This window comes from Ovis canadensis, chromosome 5, assembly GCF_042477335.2.
Source record: "Ovis canadensis isolate MfBH-ARS-UI-01 breed Bighorn chromosome 5, ARS-UI_OviCan_v2, whole genome shotgun sequence".
NCBI lineage: Eukaryota > Metazoa > Chordata > Mammalia > Artiodactyla > Bovidae > Ovis > Ovis canadensis.
This window is the reverse complement of record NC_091249.1, coordinates 20,320,076-20,338,860: the sequence shown is the minus strand read 5'-3', so window position 1 is coordinate 20,338,860 and position 18,785 is coordinate 20,320,076. Positions and strand designations below refer to the sequence as shown.

Here is an 18,785-nt window from a genome sequence, read left to right as displayed (position 1 = left end):
GTGACTTAGCATGCACATGGGCATGGAGATGGCCTGAAGTGACTTAGCATGCACATGGGCATGGAGATGGCCTGAAGTGACTTAGCATGCACATGGGCATGGAGATGGCCTGCGTCTTGAGGGAAGCTGGTGTCCACCTATGTTTGTTCCAGGTTGAAGGGTCTCCTGTTCTGGGGATGCTGGGGATGCGGTTTTGCGACTTGCACCTTAATCCTCGTTCTTTGGCCACTCAGAGCCTGTTGGTGCCTTTTCAAAGCAGAAATCATGACTCAGGAGACTTTGAAGGGTTTCGATAACATTTATGTAGTGCTGCTAACATTTATATGGGCCACAGGCAGGACTGGGTGAGGGGAAGAAAGGGTGAAGGGGCAGCCCCCTCTCGGGCTCTGAGGGGGCCCCTGGATCAGAGACATTCCCTCTCCAGGGGGGCCTAGAAACTCTCAGGAGAGGACGACGGTGAATGTCTTCCTGTTCTCACTTCCTCAGACCTGGAGCACTACAATGCTCTAAACAAGTGGGATACGATGGGTGCCTTGGCCTGGGTGCACGAAGGGGTGTGACTTTGGGCAAGGGCTAGGCAGAGAGTGCGTGTGTGATGCCGCCATGCATCTCCGTGATGTCATTGCCTTGTCTCTGTGTGACGACACCAAGCTGCCCACATGACGTCAGTGCATCCGTGATGTCGTCACGGTGTTTAAGAGTGAGGGATTGTGTGGTGCGGGTGTGAGTCTGTGTGAGAGTATTAGGCCGTGCAGGGAGGGTGTGGGCGAGGGTGAGCAGAGGACGCAGGCCCAGGGTGCCCACTTTGGTGTGTGTGAGGGAGGTCATCTGACGCCACCCTGGCGGTGTCCCACGCTGCGGGCGTCTCGCTGCACCTGGTCTCCAGACAGGTGAGTCGGGCCACCCTCGGTCAGCGGGGCCTGGAGCCTTCTCAGCCACTGGAGCAGAAAGGAGATGGGAATACAATAGTCAGTCAGGCAGATAGCAGGAGAAACCTTGCCTGGGCCTGCCTCTTACCTTGGGCCCCTTCTTGTTCCCAAGAACCCTAGGGGTCTTCCTGGTGTCAGCCACAAACTGGCACTTGCCACGGCACTGCCATCTACCTCTGCAAGGATTAAACCACGTGCTGCTGCAGCTGCTGACCTCCAACACCCCCTGAAGGAGCTCAGAGGAGAAGGCAGAAATGAGGCACTCTGTGCTCCAGGAAGCTGGCAGGACAGGTCTTTATTTTATTTATTTATTTTTTTAAGGCAGAATCAACATTTATTTATTTTTATTTATTTATTTTTTTTTTTAGTTTTTTATTTTTTAAAAAAATATGGAACGCTTCACGAATTTGCATGTCATCCTTGCGCAGGGGCCATGCTGATCTTCTCTGTATTGTTCCAATTTTAGTATATGTGCTGCTGAAGCGAGCACAGGACAGGTCTTTAATAGTTACATAGTCTCAGGAGCTAATTTTATGAGCCCAATTCTTGTATCTTTTCATATCTAGAAAAGCACTGAAATCCTTCATGGTGACAACTGTTTCTTGTGACTAGCAGAAGCTTTCTACAGAAAAGATATGTGCTTGATCTCATGTACTCCCCTTTTGCCAAAATCACATATATACCGTCTCCTCCTTATTTCTTTGGAGCCGTTGCTCAGAGTTATCTGAGCTTCTGTCTCCTGAGCTGCAGCCCTCACATGGCCCCCGATAAAACTTAACTTGCATTTAACTTTGTACATTTTTTTTAGTCGACACCAGTATCAACCTCCCCTTAGATTTCATCTTGTTGAACCTCTGTGGGACTGACGTATGTGCCTGTCCATTATACAGCTGAAAAGACTGAGGTTCAGAGAGGCCACCTTCTGGTTTCTGCTGCAGTCTGTCTGGCTCTCCCCTTTGCTCCCTAAGAGCCTGAGATCCTGGGAGTTCATCCAAAGCCCCTGCTACCCCAGTCTGCCCTCCACCCTGAACCCCCGACTCCCCAGGCAGGGCCTTAGTTTCCTTCTTTTGTCCATACAGAACTGACCTAGAGCCAGCCCCTCACTCATTCCCAGGAAAGTTCTTCCAAAGAGCCTGCCCCTTTACACAGGCTTCCCTGGCTCCTCTGCACCCTCAGGACAAAGACAGCTTTTTTAAAGCCAAATCTTCTATATCTGGCATTCAAGGCTCCACCCACTCTGCCCCCAAGTCCCAGACCTCCCCACTGGGGAATCGAAACCTGTCCAAGCATCACCCAAATTCTCAGAGCCATCCCTTCAACTCTGCCCCTCCGCCTTGCCTCTGCAGGAGCGGTCCCACTGTCTGGAATGCCCTTCCCCCTCCTTGGTCTGGCAAAGGTTCTCGTGAGGGGTCAGAGGTTGACGTGGAGGCTGTTTCCTGATGGGGGAGGTGGGGGCCTCAGCCAAGTCCTGCTTCCGCTGGCCCCCTCCCTTCCTTCCCCGGCTCTTCCCTGGGGCCCCCACAGCCTCACGTTCGTAGATTCCACACCCCGCACCCCCAGCCCCGTCCCACAACCAGCTCCAGCCTCTGTCCTTCACCAGGATCCACTGGCTTTAAGCCAGCCTTGACAGAGATCAGACATCTTTAACCACTCCTGCTCGCCAGCCTGCAAGGGAGGGTCGTCCCTGGCCCATTTTCTAAGCCCCACTGCTCACCTGGACCAGGGCTGTCGGCTTCCCCCTGGTCCCAGGTTCATGCCTTCACCCCGTAGAACAGCAATCAGAAAGAGCCTGTGAACACCTGAGTCGGGTCATGCCCTCTGCTGTTCACAGCCCCTCGTAGGGCTCCCAAAGTCCTCACTGCTGCCCCAAGGCCCTGCCTGATCTGTCCTGCCATCACCCTGACCTCACCTCCTCCTACTCCTCGCTCCATCACTCCACTCCAGCCACACCTAACTCCTCATTCAAACTCACCAGGCATGGATGGTCCTGCCTCAGGACCTTTGCACAGTCTGCCTCACTGCCTGGGGCACTCTGCAGGGAATCCCTTCCTGGCTCCTCCCTCACGGTTAGTTCTCTGCTTAAGTATCACTCCTCAGTGAAGCCCGCCCTGACCCCTGGTGGAAAATTCCAACCTCTTCAAGCTCCCTCATCCCTTTTCTGTCTCACTCATTACCAAGGGGCCCTGTCACAGCTCATTCACCTGGTCTGTTATCCATCTCCACTACTAGACTGGCAGTCATACAGGGGGTGGGAATTTGAATATCTATGCCTTATTCTTCCCTGTGTCCTTCGCACCTAATAGCTGCTCAAGAAATATGGGTTGAACGATAAAACGAATCATCATAGTGACGGTAGTGAACTTGAGTTGACACTTGCTGTCTGCCTGGCTCACAGTCAGGGCTGAAGTCCCAACTTCAACCTTCCACACTGTGACTTTCTTCATCTTCAACCTCAGAGCCCCTACACCAACATTTACTTAATATTTGTCTTTATGTCCATTGTGGGTTTTTTTAATTATATAAATTGATCTCCAAAGGAAGCTCAGTCTTACTAAGTAGAGGAAAGCTGGACTATTTGGCTTCTCTGGTGGCTCAGATGGTAAAGAATCTGCTTGCAATTTAGGAGGCCCAGGTTCGGGCCCTGGGTCAGGAAGATCCTCTGGAGAAGGGAATGGCAACCCACTCCAGTATCCTTACCTGGAGAATTCTGTGGCCAGAGGAGCCTGGTGGGCTATAGTCTATGCGATCGCAAAGACAGTCAGACACAGCTGAGAAACTGGCACGTTCAGCGCTTTTTGCCACTAATAGAAAGCCACATAACAATGTTCAGTTAAGAAGCATGACCTAGTTCTCAAGCCCAGCCAGGGCGCAGGCCTGGATGTTCCCTCCCTCTGTGAGCACAGGCAAGCTGCAAGGATCTGGGATGCATGGGGGTGATTTAGCAACAGCACAGACTTTCTGGAGGCCCAGAAGGCATAAGAGTGGAAAAGCAATCAACAGTCTTCACCATGGGATGGGTGATTTGAAGCCTGCCTTGAATCTACCTCCCTATTGGGTGCCTGTAAAATTCAGATGTTACAACTCAGTCATTCACAGCTTGTCCAGTGAGTAACTGGACGAACTGGGACTCAAACCCAGAGCTGAAGACTCCTGCCTGACCGTCCCTGGCCCCTCTCTCAGAGGGAAGCAAATCAAGCCGGAGCCTGTGAGCCAGAGGCTCTTCCTGTGATCCTGCAGAGAGAAGCAGGAGGGGCCAGGCTTAAGCACACATTGTTTCCTCAGAGGGGAGGGGGGTGGGGTGTGTCACTTGGGGTAAACAATGTCAAGAGCTTCCCCATTCTCAGCTGGGACCCAGACACGCTTGGACGGTGAGCCTGGCTCCAGCCCTGAGTTGCTGACGCATGACCCCGGGCTGATCACTTCCCTGGGGCCTCAGTTACCTCCTCTGAGAAATGGGGATAATAATAGAACCTCCTTCCTTGCCATGATGGCTTCAGGCCAAGATGGAGAGAGGAAAGCTCTGTTTGTTCAAAAAGCGGGGTCAAACTCTAGTCAAAGAGTGAGGGGACCTGTTCTGCAAGGGGGGTGAGCTCCCCGCCAGGGGCAGTATGTAAGAAGAGACACAGTGAAGATGGAGCTGGGTGCGGAGAACTCTGGAGAGTTAGTAACAGACTTTTGGAAGTCCTTTGGATCCTATGGGCTTTGTTTAGCACCCTGGGGCTGAAACAGATCTAGCTTGACAGTAGCTGCCTGGCAAAACCTTGGACAGCACAGGCTTTGGGGTCAGAGGGATCTGAAAAAATCCCGGAAGCTCCTCTGAGCCTCAGGTCATAAACTACAAATGGAAAGCCAATCTTTGACTCCTAGGTCAGCAGCGTGGTCCTGAAAGGGGGGGTGTAGCAGCAACCCTGGTGGGAGCACAGGGTGTTCTAGGGGCCGTGGCCTGAGTCACCTTCCCCATGACGCACAGGCTGTTGTCCAAAGGATGACTGGGCTCGGGGGGGCGGTGACGGGGGAAAAGCATGGAGCTATGACCTGATCATGTGCCAGGCACCCTTGATGCTCCCCACCGAGGCTCTGGGTCCCTTGTTCCAGCCAGTTGTGGACAGCACTTTATAGCTGGCAAAGTATTTTCATGCCCTTAATCTCAGTCAGAGTGTGCATGTGAGTGCTCAGTTGCTCAGTCACGTCCAACTCTTTTGTGACCCCACGAACTATAGCCAGCCAGGCTCCTCTGTCCATGGAATTTTCCAGACAAGCATACTGGAGTGGGTTACCATTTCCTACTCCAGGGGATCTTCCCGACCCAGAGACAGAGCCTGTATCTCTTGCATCTCTTGCGTTGGCAGGCGGGTTCTTTACCACTGCAACACCTGGGAAGATGATTTCAGAGACCCTCACCCCCAAACAATTTTGACAGTTTTGTAGAGTTAGAAAGTGTGGCTCAGAAGGGTGGAGTGAGAGGCCCAGGGTCACCCTCAGACACTGCTCTCCCTCCTACCCTTCCTGGGCTATGTTCACTTCTGCTACCCTTGTCTGGCCACAAGGCTTTTGCCCCGGCAGTTCTTGCCACCTGCAGGGACTGTTCCCCTTGCCGTCCCCCCAGGTCGGCTCCTGTCCACCTTCCAGCTCAAAGATCCCTTCCTTCACTGAGGCTCTCTCTTGCCTGTCTGGAGTCTGATCGCCTAGGTTCACGTCCCAGCTCTGGCTGTGTTACCTGGGGCATGACACACACCCCCTCCATGCCTCATTTGCTTCCTCCAGAATGTGGGGGTAACAGTAGCTCACCCACGGGTTAGGATTCTGAAGATTAAACGAGTTAAATGGGCGGAGTGCTTAGGAATATGCCAAGATTACAGTAAGCACCCAATCACAGCGGGATTGGTGACTCTTCTTACCCTGCCTCCTTCATTGTCCCTCTGGCCCAATATTCAGAGGCTTTTCATGAATGAAACTGTGTGTCTTGGTCACAGCTCTGACCCTGGGCCCAGCATGAAGTGTTAGTCACTCAGTCGTGTCCAACTCTTTGCAACCCCATGGACTGTAGCCCACCAGGCTCTTCTGTCCATGGGATTCTCCAGGCAAGAATACTGGAGTGGGTTACCATTCCCTTCTCCAAGGGATCTTCCCGACCCAGGATTTGAACCTGAGTCTTCTGCATTGCAGGCAGATTCTTTACCATCTGAGCCACAAGGGAAGCCAAATGTGCCAGCACAGGGCCTAGTATATAGCAAGTGCTCAATTAAGGAAACAAAAAGTGTGATATGAGCCCCCACCACACCCCAGTCCTGTACCCAGCCTTGCTCACACCCTGAGACTGCCCCATCAGCCTGAGACAGCGCAGAGCCTCACCTGGCTGAGACCAAGACGTTGCTGGCCGGGGCCCGCTGGGAATCCAGGATCCTTCTCTTGAATTCCTCTAGGCTAGCTGGGTCTGCCGAAAGAAGGAGGGGTCAGGCCTAACTGGGTGCCTTGGTAGCCCTGCCTCCAGGGCTAGGGATGGGCTGGCAATCCGGGATACAAGGTGGAATCCCCCCCCCCCCCCCCGTCTTGGCTCTGCCCTCTGTCACTCACCGATAGGTGGAGGGTTGTGGGCAGGGACTGCAGGTCTTGGCCCAGGAATCGTCAACTGCGACTGTGGGAAGAAGAATGCAGGGAGGCTGGGGGAGGCCAGCACCCCCAAGCACAGGTCCTAGGGAGCTTCCTGCCTGTCTACACTCTTAGAGACTCGAGGTCCTTCCAGGGCAGAGAAACCGACAGATACCCATGGAAGAAGGACGGGTATATAATCATCTGCAGCCACCTGCCCTGAAGTGACTGGGAGCCCCCCAGAGACCCCATTCTGCAGGGGTCCTGCCTCGGCCTCCACTACAGCCTCAGTGCCGCCCTGACTCCAACCCGTGGCCCCAGCTGAGCCTACCCGGCCAACCCCCTGTCCCAGACCGAAGCTGACCCGCTCTGCAGACCAGCGGGTCTCCCGCCCTCAAGGCCATCAAACAGCCCTAAAGCAGCTCCTCCAAACCTGAGATCCAACCAGTCCTGAACTCGGTTACCTAAAGCTGGGTCCTCACTTGAAAACAGGACCTCCCTTAGAATCAAATCCAATCTCAATGACAGATCTGATCCATTACTTTACGTCTAACTCTGACCATAACCCATCCCCTAGAGCCAGCCACTATGAAAAATCTACTCCACAACTTTATTCCCTGAGACCCAACCCTGTATTCTCCTATGACCACCCATAAATACTTTCCCAATACTACACTCAACCTCATCTCTACCTTAGACCTCAGCCTCTACCTGAGTTAGAATTCTAACCAACCTCAGCCCAAGATCAGTAGCCACCCAGCTTCTACACTAGACCCAACCCTGACCCTCACTGGAACCCTGGTATATCCCTGCTCTAATTCAAGATCACCTAATCCTTCCCTTCAAATGTATCCCAACACCAACCCAACTCAACCCCAACCAACCACCCTAAACTCAGCTTAGTCTCAACTCCTAACCCATGGTCAATTCCAGCCCCAGTCTTAATGTCCGTGAAGTGCTGAATCTACCCTTAGCCCCAAACTTCTAATCATCTCTAGCCCCACCAACCACCTATAGCAACCGAAGCCTCAACTCCAGCCTTACCTCAATGCAATCCCCAAACCACTGAAATCCTTGATTCGCTCTTCGCTTGACCTACACACAATGACCACTCTGCATGAAACCTCTGACCCAACTTTTAACCTTTCCTCACAATCCACATTCCAAACGCAACCTAATTCTAAGACTGAGATTCTGCTCGCAACCCTTACCTTAACCGAAATCAACTCTAGACACAGGAGTCACCAATAATTCACCTCGCTCCAACTCTAAACACAAGTTCAGCACTCACATCAAGCCTTTCCTGTGACCTGCCTTAACCCTCACGCTAACCCCAGTGCCACTCCCAGTCCTTAATCCAGCACCCTCTGATCCTTCAGCTCAACTCAAATCCATCCTGACCCTGACACCAACACTGAATGAGTCCCTAATTCTAACCCTAAGCCAATTTCGAGGCCCACCGCCTTCCTAAACTCAACCCCAATCCTCATCTCTTTCTTGATATCATTCCCAATCCAAACTGCACCGCAGTCCTAATGCCAGTAAAACCCTGTGCCAAACATGATCATAACCCTAAAGCCATTCTAGACTCATGGGCACCCGTGTGCGGTCCCAGCCTCAAGTCTAAATCCACCCTCGATGTCTCAACTGTGTCCCAAAGGACACACTCACTCAACCTTGGACCTGATGGACACCTCCAACTCCAGTCTTAACCCCATCCCCTTTCTCAGTGCTGATACACTTTCTAAGCTCTGCCTCAATCCTAACATCAGTGAAACTCTCAAGCAAGTCCTAACAAACCCAATCTACACCGGGAAGCCAACCTCAAAAAGAAGTTCAAAAAAAAAAGCCAAGTTCAAACCCAAGTTCAACATCACCATCAACTTGGCCTCCAGACCCGTCCCTCCAGTGCAGCCTGAATCTAGGGCCCCCTACCCACCTTTGCCGTGATACAGGTCTCCAGGGCTGAGCTTTTGACTGCCAGCTGTAGCTTAAGGTGCTCGGCCTCCCGCTTCTTCTCCTCCAGCTCCTTGACCAGCCTGTCCCGTTCCTTCTGCAGTGCCACCTTCTCCTCCAGGGCCAGCTGGGTCTGGCGGGCACATTCTGCTTGGAGCTTGACAACCTGGGCCTGCGCCTCCTTCTCCACCTTCTCCTTGGCCTCCTGGCTGGCGCGCAGGCTCTGCTCGACCTCCAGTTTCTGGCGCTGGAGTTTCTCGTTCTCGAGGGTCACGCTGTCGATGCCAGCCCGCAGACTCCGGGCCAGCTCTTCCACCTTGGAGGTCATGATGGAGGGCAGGCTGTCGCAGGCTCTCTGGATGGCGGGCAGTTCCGAGCCAAGGGGGTGGTACAAGTTGAAGCCCAGGGTACTGAGGGTGCGCGGGATGATGGAGTCCCTCCAGAGGTTTCGCACATCCGTCTCAAACTTGTTCTTGTCCAGAGAGAGGCAGAAGGCCTGCACCTTTCGCAGCCGGTCCTCAGCCAGCTGCCGCTCCTGCTGCTGCTGGTCCCGGGCTTTGCTGCACTCGGCCAGCTGTTCCTCTGCCACTCGCTTGCCCACTGTCAGGCCGTCCTTGTCTTTGGTACATACCAGCTTCTCCTTTGCCAGCTCCACCTCCAGGGTCTTGGCTTTCTGGGTCAGCGAGAGGGCCAAAGCTAGGGGTATAGGACCAGAAGACTCAGGAAGGTCGGGAGTTGCCAAGACACTGGCCGGGGAATCTTGCCACCTTGCGCTCCACGGCCCGTAACCCCGACTCCAACCCTCACCCACTCACCATCGCAGCTCCTGTTAGCTTCCTTGAGGTGTTCTTGGCACTGCTTCTCACTCAAGATGATGGCAGCCATATATCGCTGGTTGTTGATGTAAATCACCTGCCAGGTGGGACGCAAGACAGAGCTCAGTGTCCAGCACCTGTGGGGCCCCTGCCCCCAGGTCCGCCCAGACCCCTGGGACGGGGGACCCAGATCTGTCAGCCGGGTGGTCTGTGTTGGCACAGCTCACAAGGGCAATAGCTTCTTCACAGGGGATGCTGGTCTGATCTTCAAGAGTTGTTACAATTATAGACAACGATAGATATTCATTCATAAAAAAGAATGAAATTTTGCCATAAGTACCAACACAGACGGACTTGAAGGGCACCTGTGACAAACACTGTATGGTATCACCGATAGGCAGAATCTAAAAAGCACAACAAACTAGTGACTATAACAAACCGAAAGCCGACTCACAGACACAGAGAGCAAACTAGTGGTTACCAGTGGGGAGAGGGAAGAGGGAAAGGCCAATATAGGAGTTGGAAATGTTTTTTAAATGGGTTATTATGGGATTATATGAAATCATGTGTGTGAAACTTTAGAAAATTGTAAAACATTATAGAATATAAAGAACCTCTCATTCAAAAAAAAAAAAAGGTTAAAGAAAATTCCTCCCTTTCCCCTAGGCATTCTAGTCAACTAGGGAAAAAAAAAAAGTTTTATGATTAATACTATTTGGCAATGAAAATTTTATATACTGATGCATTTTATAACCTGGAGCAATCTTGAAAACATTTACAGCCAATCAAAAATTGACGTTTAAGGGCTTCCCTGGTGGTTCAGTGGTAAAGAATTCGGCTGCCAGTGCAGGGGAGATGGGTTCAATTCCTGGAAGACCCCAAATGCCAAGGGACAACTGAGCCTGCGTGTCACAACCACTGACGCCTGCATGCCCAGAGCCTGCGCTCTGCAACAAGGGAGACCACTGCAATGAGAAGCCCATGCACTGCCCAGAGACTGCCTGCGTGCAGCACCAAGACCCGGCGCAGCCATAAAATAAGTAAATAAATGTCTTAAAAAAGAAAAAAAAAAAAGATTTTCAACATGGATGCTAGTATGGGCTGGATTGTGTCCCCTGCCCCAGATTTCCATGCCAAAGTCGCAATCCTCAGGACCTCAGAATGTAAATTATTTTGCAGACAGGATCTTTAAAGAGGTGGTTGAATTAAGACGAGGTCATTAGGGTGGGCCTTAATCCGCAATGACTGCGGTTCCTATAGGAGGAAACCTGGACACCCAGACATGCACAGACGTGACATGAAGACACAGGGAGAAGGCAGCTGTCTGCAAGCCGGGGAGAGAGGCACGCAACGGCTCCCTCCCTGATGGTCCTGTATGTTAGTCACCTTAGTTGTGTCCAACTCTTTGTGACCCTATGACCTGTAGCCCACCAGGCTCCTCTGTCCATGGAACTCTCCAGGCAAGAATACTGGAGTGGGTTGCCACGCCCTTCTCCAGGGGATCTTCCCGACCCAGGGATTGAACCCAGATCTCCCTCATTGCAGGCAGCTTCTTTACCTTTTGAGCTACTTGGGAAGTCCTAGAAGGAAACAATTCTGCCTATATCTTGATCCTGCGCTTTGTGAAAATAAATTTCTGTTATTTAAGCCACCTGATTTATGGTATTTTGTTAGGACATTCCTAGCAAACTAATACAGGTGACAAGATTATTTCACGGGAAAGATGATTCTTTTCAACAAATGGTGCTGTCACAACTGGACGGTCACATACCAAGGAATAAATTTGCACCCTAACTCACACCATATACAAAAATTAGCTCAAAACATATCGAAGACCTAAGTGTAAGGGCATAAATGAAAAAATTCCATAGAAGAAAACTTAGGTGTTAACTCTGCACGAGTTTGAATTTGGCAGTGCTTTCTTTCCTTTTCTTTTTAAAAAATATTCATTTGGCTGTGCTGAGTCTTGGTTGCATCATGTGGGATCATGTGGGTTTTTTCAGTAGCAGCATGTGGGATCTAGTTCCCCTACTAGGGATTGAACCCAGGCCCCCTGCATTGGGAGCTTGGAGTCTTAGCCACTCGACTACCAGGGAAGTCCCAGCAATGTTTTCTTAGGTATGATACTAAAACCACAAGCACCCAAAGAGAAAACAGCTAAATAGGACCTCACCAAGATTAAAAACTTGTGCCTCAGGGGACAACATCAAGAAAGGGGAAAAAAACTCATAGATGGGAGAAATACTTGCAAATCATGTGTCTGATGATGAGACTAGTAACCAGAAAATATGAAAGCAAACTGTTTAGAAATTAATAATAAAAAGCAAGCCAATTGCAAAACAGACCTAGCATCTGAACAGACATTGTTCCGGAGAAGACATACAACATGTCAACCAACACATCAACAAATATTCACCATCTTTAGCAGGAAATGCAAATAAAAACCATGATAAGATATCACCTCAGAATGATATAGAATGGCCATGAATAAAACAAAAAAGAAGGGACAAGTGTTGGTGCAGATTTGGAGAAAGAGAATTCTCAGTCGGTATCGGTGGAACTGTAAAAATAATGGAGCCACAGTGGAAAATAGTCTGGCAGTTTTCCAAAAAGCTAAACATAGAATTACACCGCTGTTGTTCCGTCACTTAGTTCTGTCTGACTTTTTGCAACCCCATGGACGGCAGCACGCCAGGCTTCACTGTCCTTCACCATCTCCTGGAGTTTGCTCAAACGCATGTCCATTGAGTCCGTGATGCCATCCGACCATCTTGTCCTCTATTGTTCCCTTCTCCTCCTGCCTTCAACCTTTCCCAGCATCAGGGTCTTTTCCAATGAATTGGCTCTTTGCATCAGGTGGTCAAAGTATTGAGGCTTCAGCTTCAGCATCAGTTCATCTAATGAGTAATCAGGGTTGATTTCCTTTAGGATTGACTGGTTGGCTCTCCTTGCAGTCCAAGGGACTCTCAAGAGTCTTCTCCAGCACCACAGTTCAAAATCATCAGTTCTTCAGTGCTCAGCCTTCTTTGTGGTCCAATGCTCACATTCGTACATGACTACTGGAAAAACCATAGCTTTGACTATACAGATCTTTGTTGGCAAAGTAATATCTCTGCCTTTTAATACTCAGTCTAGGTTTGTCATAGCTTTTCCTCCAAGAAGCAGGCGTCTTTTAATTTCGTGGCTGCAGTCACCATCTGCAGTGATTTTGGAGCCCAAGAAAATAAAGTCTGTCACTGTTTCCATTGTTTCCCCATCTATTTTCCATAGAATTACACTATGACCCAGCAATTCTAGGTCTAGGTATATACACCTGAGAGCAATGGAAGTCTATGTTCAGACAGAAACTTGTACACAAATATTCACAGCAGCAGTAGACACAGTATCCATAAGGTAGAAACAACGCAAGTGTCTCATCAGCAGACGAATGGATAAAGCGTGACCCAGCCACCCAGTGGAATGCTATTCTGCCACAAAAAAGGAATGAAGCTCTGACACCCGTGGTAACATGGATGAACCTTGAAAACATCACTCTGAGTGTGAAAAGTCAGACGCTAAAGGTTATATAGTGCCCGCTTCTGTTTGAATGAAATATCCGGAATAAGTAAACCCATAGAAACAGAAAGCAGGTATGCAGCTGCTGGGAGCGGGGGAGGGAAGTGACTGCTGATACACTTTCTTTTGGGGGTAATGAAATGTTCTAAATCAAACTGTACCGATGGCTACCCAACTCTGTGAGTGTACTAAAAATCATTGTTATGTACATTTTTCTCTTTCATCTACATTTTTTTTTGGTTATGTACACTTTAAATGGGTCAGTTGTATAGCTTGTGCATTACATTTTAACTTTACAAAGTTTTATAAATAACTTTTCTTTATAAACAAAGGGTGTGCCTTGCAAACTTGGAAGCAGAAGCCTGTATAGAAACATGACAAGTAAAGGTAGGAGGGGGGTGAAGAAGGTTTGCTTTTCTCTCGCCTTCCTCCTTTCGGAGGCTGACCCTGTGCTAATGACCTGGGGGTGGGGGAGAACAAAAGGAGCTCTGGGGGTACTGCCCTCGTGGTCCAGTGGCCGAGATTCTGCCCTCCCAGTGCAGGGGGCCAAGGTTTGTTCCCTGGTCAGGCAACTAGATCCCACATGCCACAGCTAAAGAACATGCAGGCCACAATGAAGATGGAAAACGCCATGTGCCACAGCTAAGACGCCACGCAGCCAAATTAATTAATTACTTTAAAAAAGAAAAGAGGGCTCTGGAAGTGCTGTTTTCAAAAGCTTTAACTACGGAAAGGCAAGATCTAAGGGTGTAAGTTGGATCCAAAGATGAAGTGAGAAAGAGGTTTTCTTCCAGTTGAAGGAAGTGGCTCCCCAAAATACAAAAGTTCTGTTTCTGTATAGGTTCCCAGATGCCAAGACGATGAGAAGAATAACACGTACTTAGAACTGATGCAATCTGATGGAGAAGGAAATGACAACCCACTCCAGTATCTTGCCTGGGAAACCTCATGGACAGAGGGGTCTGGCGGGCTACAGTCCACGGGGTTACAAAGAGTCGGGCTCGACTTAGTAGCTAAACAACAATAGCAAACACAATTTGGCAAAACAAAAAAGTACCTTCTCTTGTTAGGGAGTGTTCAGGTACATCTTTCTGAAGCAAGTCAGGAGTCCCTCCCTCATTTTCTAGCAGCTGCCCTGAACTAAGAGGAAAAGAACTCACTGATTAGTCAACATGGATTAACAATCTGAAGCGTTTTCTGGAATATTTGTTAGGACTTAAAGCCAGGAAGTGCTTAGACTACTGGAGTTACGTCAAAAAGACACAGGAGCCAGAGTGCAGGATGCCTAGTGGCCTATTTCAGAATAATTTGACCATCAAAGAGATTATCACATACTGTGTAGCACCGGGAGCTATCTTTAATATCCTATAATAAACTACAATGGAGAAAATAGGAAAAAGAATATATTAATATACACATATGTGTAACTGAATCACTTTGCTGTACAATAGGTATTAACATGTAAATGAACTGTACTTCAATAAAATAAACTTTTTAAAAGATATTTTTACAAATTCTAAATACAGAAAATTCTGGGACTTCTCTGGCGGTCCAGCGGCTAAGACTCGCTACCGTCACACACGTGGGGCTGCCGTGGCAAGGGTGGGGGCCCTTCCCCAGCATTAGCACTGACTTTCTGGGGATCCTTGGAGAAAATCCTGAGGGGTTCCAGGCCAGAAGAATTTGTCAATTTAAAGGGGGAAAAAAGCTATGGTTTTCAAATTCAAAGTTGTGAAGACCCAGATTCTTAGATTTCTAATATTCTATGATGGGAGCATCTGGGATTCAAAGATGTGCCAGTCTATAACTTTACGATAAAAAAATAAACCAACAGAAAAAGGAACTTCCCTGGTGGCCCAGAGGCTAAGATTCCACACTTCTACTGCAAGGGGGGCAGATTCAATCCCTGGTTAGGGATCTAAGACCCCTGGGGTCGTGCTCAGTCGGGTCGACTCTCTGTGACCCTGCGGACTGTAGCCGCCCAGGCTCCTCTGTCCATGGGATTCTCCAGGCAAGAATACCGAAGTGGGTTGCCATGCCCTTCTCCAGGGGATCTTCTCCACCCAGGGATCAAATCTGCATTTCTTGCATTGCGGGTGGATTCTTCACCACTGAGCCACCTGGGAGGCCCCAAGATCCCCGTGCAGTGGGACCAAAACAAAACAAAAAAGGAAAACAGAAGAAGAAAAAACAAAGCTATAAAACTTTACGATCCTGCGATTCCTAACAGTTCCTGGACCGGAAGGCCATCTGTGTCCTAAAAGATCCAGATGAGCCAATGGAACGAAGAAGACGGAGGGGGCTGCCCTGGCCTGGGGGGCTCTTGGGCGGGTACATGGTCCTGCCCTGAGGTCTGAGGAGGGCCTTGCCTCATGAAGGGTTCTGAGGGGGGGACTCACCCCATTCTGGGGGTCTGAGGGGGACCTGCCCTGCCCTGGGGTATGAGACGGGGAGACACCACCTTGAGTGGGCAGTTTCATGGGGGTGGGGCACGCACATCCTTCCTGCCCAGGGGCAAGGACTGGGTAGTTTGAAGCCCCAGAAAAGACGTTTTCTTCCCACCTGGGGCTGTCCCCTGCCCCAAGCAGCCCAGAGACCTGCTGTGGGGGAAAGTGAGGCTGTCCCCTTATCCCCTAGCAAACTTTCCTTCCCCTGCTCACCCCAGCTCTCACCCCATTCCAGCCAAAGCCTGAAGAGGCGTCCTTATTCTCAGTGTCTGCTGGGAGCTGGACCTCCCCAGAGGAACTGCGGGTGAGAGAGACCCCAGGGGATCTTGTTGAGTGAGTTTGACAGGAGCTGAGGGTGTGAAATGGGAGATAGTCTCCACAAGACCCAGGGGTAACTGTTTCTGCTCACTTGCCTTTCCCTTTGCCAGGGGATCTTTCCAACCCAGGGATCTAACCCAAGTCTCCCTCATTGCAGGCAGATTCTTTACCGGCTGAGCCACAAGGGAAGCGCCGCTTCTGCTCCCCTGCCTCCCCAAAACCACTTCCTGTCTTCAGTTCAGTTCAGTCCAGTCGCTCAGTCGAGTCTGACTCTGCAACACCACGGACTACAGCACATCAGGCCTCCCTGTCCATCACCAACTCCCTGAGCTTACTCAAACTCATGTCCACTGAGCTGGTGATGCCATCCAGCCATCTCATCCTCTGTCGTCCCCTTCTCCTCCTGCCTTCAAGCTTTCCCAGTATCAGGGTCTTTTCCAGTGAGTCAGTTCTTCACATCAGGTGGCCATTTCCCCCCTGCAAAAGGGTTTTAAAGCTTCTCCCTATCTCCTGGCATTCAGTGACAAAATAACATTTCCAACATCCCGCCTCAGGCAGACCTGGGCCATTCATACTAATTATGAAGAACTCAACTCTCGTGGTTTATTAAGTCAGCTCTTATTTGCAGCTAGTGTATGCCAGCACCTTCTGGGTGCTGTATACATATTAAGTATGTATATAGCATCTATGTCTGGTAACAGACTGTATGCCCAGTTCAACTTGAATGCCAGATAGACCACAAATCATTTTTTTTCAGTCTAAGTATGTCCCAAATACTCTGCAAGAAGATCAAACCAGTCAATCCTAAGGGAAATCAGCTCTGAGTTTTCATTGGAAAGATTGATGCTGAAGCTCCAACATTTTGGCCACTGGATGCCAAGAGCCAACTCACTGGAAAAGACCCCGATGTTGGGAAAGATTGACGGGAAAAGGAGAAAGGGGCCGCAGAGGATGAGACGGTTAGATAACGTCACCGACTCAAGAGACTTGAGTTTGAGGAAACTCCGGGAGATAGTGAAGGACGGAGGAGCCTGGTGTGCTGCAGTCTATGGGGCTGCAGAATCAGACATGACTTAGTGACTGAACACAGCAACAAAGTCCCAAATATTGCATGAGATATGGAACGAAATACGCATCACTTCTCTACACGGGCTTGTCACGCTAAATATCCCCGTCTTCATGGATGAGGAAAGTGAGGCTCAGAGAGGTGAGGTGACCAGCCTGAGGTCCCCAGGGTGAGTGTCTAGCCTGCGTTCTTACCCGATCGGCCTGGCACTGGCGGAAGCTGGCATTGATTCGGTCCAAGTCTCGGCGGGCGTTTAGCATCATCTGATTGATGGCATCCCTGGCGCGGGCAGTGAGGTTGAGCTCCTTGGACAGGTTGGCCTGGGAAGCCGTGAGCCCCACCACCTGGCCGTACAGGCCGTCGGCCCGGCGCTCGGTGGCCTGCAGGTTGGACTCAGTACTCACGTGCACGTTGCCGTAGACCATGAAGAGGACGAGGCCAAGGATGATGAGGAATTGGATGAGCGAGACGAAGAGGAAAAAATAGCGCAGATAGTACCAGCAGCCCCTGGAGCTGCTCCCGGCCCGTGAATAGGGGCTCCCATGCTCCATCGCCAAGCCCATCTCCTCCCAGCGTCTGCCCCGTGTGCCAGCACTGCTCGGCTGGCTGGGCTGCTCAGGGTGGTGGCTGCTGCCCCTTCTAGACCTTGCCACGGCGGGGGGGAGGGGGAAGTGTTTATATTACTCCTCTTAATACTTCCTCTGCCTGGCTCCTTCCTGGCCAGCAGGAAATGGGGGCTGTGGGTTATCACAACACTCCCACCCCGGGCTGTGAAGGGAAGAGGGGAGGGCACCAAGGCACGTCTGGCCTCTCTGATTAACTACGGGTGGGGCACAGGCTGGAGTGGTCAGGCATCCTTGGTCTTACTGAGCCTCAGTTTCCCCTTCTGCCCTTGCTCTGTACCCAGAGCTGCTCTCAGCTGCGTGTGACATCTTTTCGACATCCCCCTTGTGTGGAAGACACAGACAAGCAGGGAGGAGAAAGGACTGTTTTGGTGGGGGCAGGCGTTGAGTCTCGCTCTGGTCATTCACAGAGCTGGCCTTAACTCCCCTTGGAGAGGGCTGGCTACAGATGTGTGCCCACTCAAGGGACAGTGCTGTTACAGGAGCTGAGTTGTGCAGAGCGCATTGCCGGGGCCAGGCGCACACAGCACGCAGTAATGGGCGCAGCTCACCGAGGGCTGATCCGTGGATGGTGGTGGCGGGGGCTCCCCAGGCTATCATCACACCGGCTTGCATGCCTGGCTCATGTAGGCATGTAGTAAGCGGAAGCAGCAGTGAACCTGGGGCCAGTGTGAGTTCCCAGGACAGGTTTCTCACCTCTGAGTCTCAGTTCCCCCTTCTGCATGGTGCCAGGCCCCAGGGTGGGGGAGGGGGCTGGGAGAAAAGATTTGCCAGTTGCTATTATAACACTACCACTTTCTGTTTGAAACCTCATTTTCCAGCTCTGTGAGATGGTGAATGGGAAGCACAAGATAGTGGGGGTCGAACTTCACTGTGGGAAGGGATTTAGGGACCAAGGAGCAAAGGATTCTGGGTATGCCCTCCTGCACAACCCTCCCCCCACCAACAGGCACTCTAGGTAAGCCTCCTCTGTAGGTGACACCAGAACCCCTCCCCAAGAGGAGCGTTGAGAGGTCTTCAGTCTTGGCAAGACAGAGTGGGACTCAGACCCTAGCCCCAGGGGGTCAAGGCTGATAGGAGGGAGCGGCAAGGGCCAAAGGGAATGAGGCAAGGAGATGGAAAGGGGCTGGAACATGGGCGGCTGACGATAACGCAGTTGCTGTCCACTGCCTGTGTGGGGGCATAGCAGAGTGAGAGTCGTGGCATGGGGAAACATCCCCCTATCAGCCAGGGTAATGGGGTGGCAGAGTTGTTGAGGGGGAGGGGTCCTCCAAGGTGATGTTCATCAAGGAGGCAGGAGTTGGGTGGGGAAGGAAGAAGTCCCAGCGGTGGGCAGGAAACCCCTGTCTGACCTTTGGCCTTTGCAGCTACCCATTGATTCCTGATTCCGGACCCTTCTCAGCCACTACTGGGAGGGAGGAGAGTTGGGGGCTGCAAGTGATGCCCAACCAGCTATTTCTCTAGGTTGGACAGGCGCACCCAGAATC

At 50.9% G+C, this 18,785-nt stretch overlaps 1 protein-coding gene and 1 non-coding gene across 2 annotated transcripts; both read right to left on the bottom strand.

The window, feature by feature from the left end:
- Positions 1–278: 278 nt before the first annotated feature.
- PLVAP (plasmalemma vesicle associated protein) lies at positions 279–17,629 on the bottom strand. The gene is made up of 6 exons (XM_069589094.1): positions 16,870–17,629; positions 9,290–9,386; positions 8,458–9,170; positions 6,504–6,564; positions 6,282–6,363; positions 279–938 (listed from the first exon to the last, which is right to left on the bottom strand). Exons 1-6 carry the CDS (start codon positions 17,236–17,238, stop codon positions 932–934), a joined length of 1,329 nt encoding a protein of 442 aa, XP_069445195.1. The 5' UTR covers positions 17,239–17,629; the 3' UTR covers positions 279–931.
- On the bottom strand, positions 1,313–1,419 carry LOC138441954 (U6 spliceosomal RNA). The gene has a single exon (XR_011257512.1). It is a non-coding gene; the product is annotated as a U6 spliceosomal RNA (small nuclear RNA).
- Positions 17,630–18,785: the final 1,156 nt, after the last annotated feature.